Source organism: Propithecus coquereli, unplaced genomic scaffold (genome assembly GCF_000956105.1).
Source record: "Propithecus coquereli isolate 6110/MARCELLA unplaced genomic scaffold, Pcoq_1.0 Scaffold165, whole genome shotgun sequence".
In the NCBI taxonomy this organism is placed as follows: domain Eukaryota; kingdom Metazoa; phylum Chordata; class Mammalia; order Primates; family Indriidae; genus Propithecus; species Propithecus coquereli.
The window spans coordinates 1,663,181-1,665,354 of record NW_012141080.1 but is presented as its reverse complement, the minus strand read 5'-3'; the positions used below and the strand labels follow the sequence as shown (position 1 = coordinate 1,665,354).

General features: G+C 34.5%; 1 protein-coding gene across 3 annotated transcripts in view; it reads right to left on the bottom strand.

Moving 5' to 3' along the window:
* ZFP1 (ZFP1 zinc finger protein) overlaps positions 1 to 2,174 on the bottom strand; it is a 32,144-nt gene that overhangs the window by 24,622 nt on the left and 5,348 nt on the right. For 2 of the 3 annotated variants that reach the window (XM_012641525.1, XM_012641526.1), the window contains exon 2: positions 1,972 to 2,024. The exons of the other annotated variant lie outside the window; for it this stretch is intronic. In XM_012641525.1, coding sequence (XP_012496979.1) covers positions 1,972 to 1,986 — 15 coding nt within the window. In that variant the 5' untranslated portion in view covers positions 1,987 to 2,024. The remainder of the gene's footprint in view (positions 1 to 1,971; positions 2,025 to 2,174) is intronic. 3 annotated transcript variants of the gene reach the window in all.

The following is a 2,174-nucleotide window of genomic DNA, read 5'->3' as shown; positions in this document are numbered from 1 at the left end:
CAATCAGAGAATGTGTCATAAAGAACAGAGAACTTTCTGTTTTAACCTGGGTGCATACATGGGTACCCATTTTTTTACTCTTTACTGTAATACATACTTGTTACACGTGCTGTTGTAACACATATAGAGTATTATAATATTTTATACACTGCTCTGTATATATGTTACATTACACAAAAAAATTAGGAAAAAAAGAATGAGGAAACTATGCTCTGATATGGAAAGATGTTATTGAGTGATAAAAAACACATAATTAAGAAACTGAGAAGACAATAAACTGGAAGAAAATCTTCACAAAACACATATTTGATAAAAGATTTGTATCTAAATCATGCAAATAACTCTTAAAACTCAAAATAAGAAAACAAACCTGATTAAAAAATGGGCAAACTGTCTGAACAGATACTTTGCCAAAAAAGATAAAGAGACAGCAAATAAGCATATGAAAAGATGCTTGACATCATGTGTCGTCAGGGTATTGTAAATCAAAACAAGATACCATTACACACCTATTAAAATGCCCCAAATCCAGGACACTGAGAACACTGAATGCTGGTGAGCATGTGCAGCAACAGGAACTCTCATTTATTGCTGGTGGGAATGCAAAATGATCCAGCCACGTGGAAGACATTTTGGCAGTTTCTTGTAAGATTGATCAAATTCTTACTATATGATCCAGCAATATGGCCCTTGGTATTTACCTAGATGAGTTGAAAACTTACGTCCACACAAAAACCGGCACACAGATGTTTATAGCCACCTCATTTATAATTGCCAAAATTTGGAAGCAACTAAGATGTCTTTCAATAGGTGAAGGGATAAACAAAAGGTGGTACACCCACATCATGGCACGTTATTCGGTGCTAAAACAAAACGAGGTATCATGCCATGAAAAGACATGGAGGAACCTTAAGTACCTGTTTCTAAGTAAAGGAAACCAATCTTAAAAGGCTACCTACTGTGTGAATCCAACTATACAACACTCTGGAAAAGGCAAAACCAGGAAGATAAGACAACAAAAAGATCAGTGGTTAAAATATCAGGGGCTTAGGGAAAGGGAGGAAGGGATAAATAGGTGGATCACAGGGGATTATTAGGGCATTGAAACTATTCTGTATGACACCACAAGGGAAGATATATGTCATTACACATTTTTCAAAATCCACGGAATGTGTAACACAAAGAGTGAACCCTAATGTAAACTATGGACTTCATTTAAAGTATCATTATTGGCTCATCAATTGTAACAAGAATACCACATTAATGCAAGATTTTTTTTTCAAGATCTCAGTAATAGGGGAAACTATGGAGGGCAGGTGGGGGGTGAAGGGGCATATGGAAACTCTGTACTTTCTACTCAATTTTTCTGTAAACCCAAAACTGCTTTAAAAATGATGTCTGTTAATTAAAAACAGAATATAAACAGAATAGTATGATTAATATGCTATCTTATATTTGCATCTATATTTGCACTTACATAAATATGTACAAATAAACTCTGGAAAGCTACTCAAGAAAGTAATGACAATGGTACCTGTAGGGGGTTGGGAGAAAATTTAAATACATACCCACATATTTACTGAGTTCTCTGGCATTATGCTAATCTGATTGGAAAAACAAAATACATACAACAGTACTCTGCACTTACACTGAAGAATGCTGTATGAAAAAAACCAAAGACAAACTGATAACTCATTCAATTTTGGTTGTTTCTGGGGATGCTGTCCAAAATATCACCTATATGAAGTGGTATTTATTTAGACCTAATATAGAGAACCAAGGAATTGGCACTCATAACCAATGAATCTTAATTAATTCAGTTTGCTTTTTGGCTGCTGGTATCGATCAGTTAATTTTACAATGTTTTCCTTGAATTTTATTCATTTATACTTTTCTATTTCATTTTCCAGATCCTAATAAGCATCCTCAAATGCACTGAAAAACAAAGTGGGGAATAAAAAAACAACTCACCTGGAATTTGTTCATTTTCTGCAGTTTTGGGGTAAAGAACTATGAAGGCAGAACTGGAATAGAAGAAAAAGGAAGGCATTGTTATTAAGAGTCTGACCTGCCTCACAACTCCTAGAATGACCTGTTTAGAAATCCCTACACACTACCTGGGAAAATACTACTTCCTGGGACACTCTTTTTGTCTCTTTTTTTTTTTTTTTTTT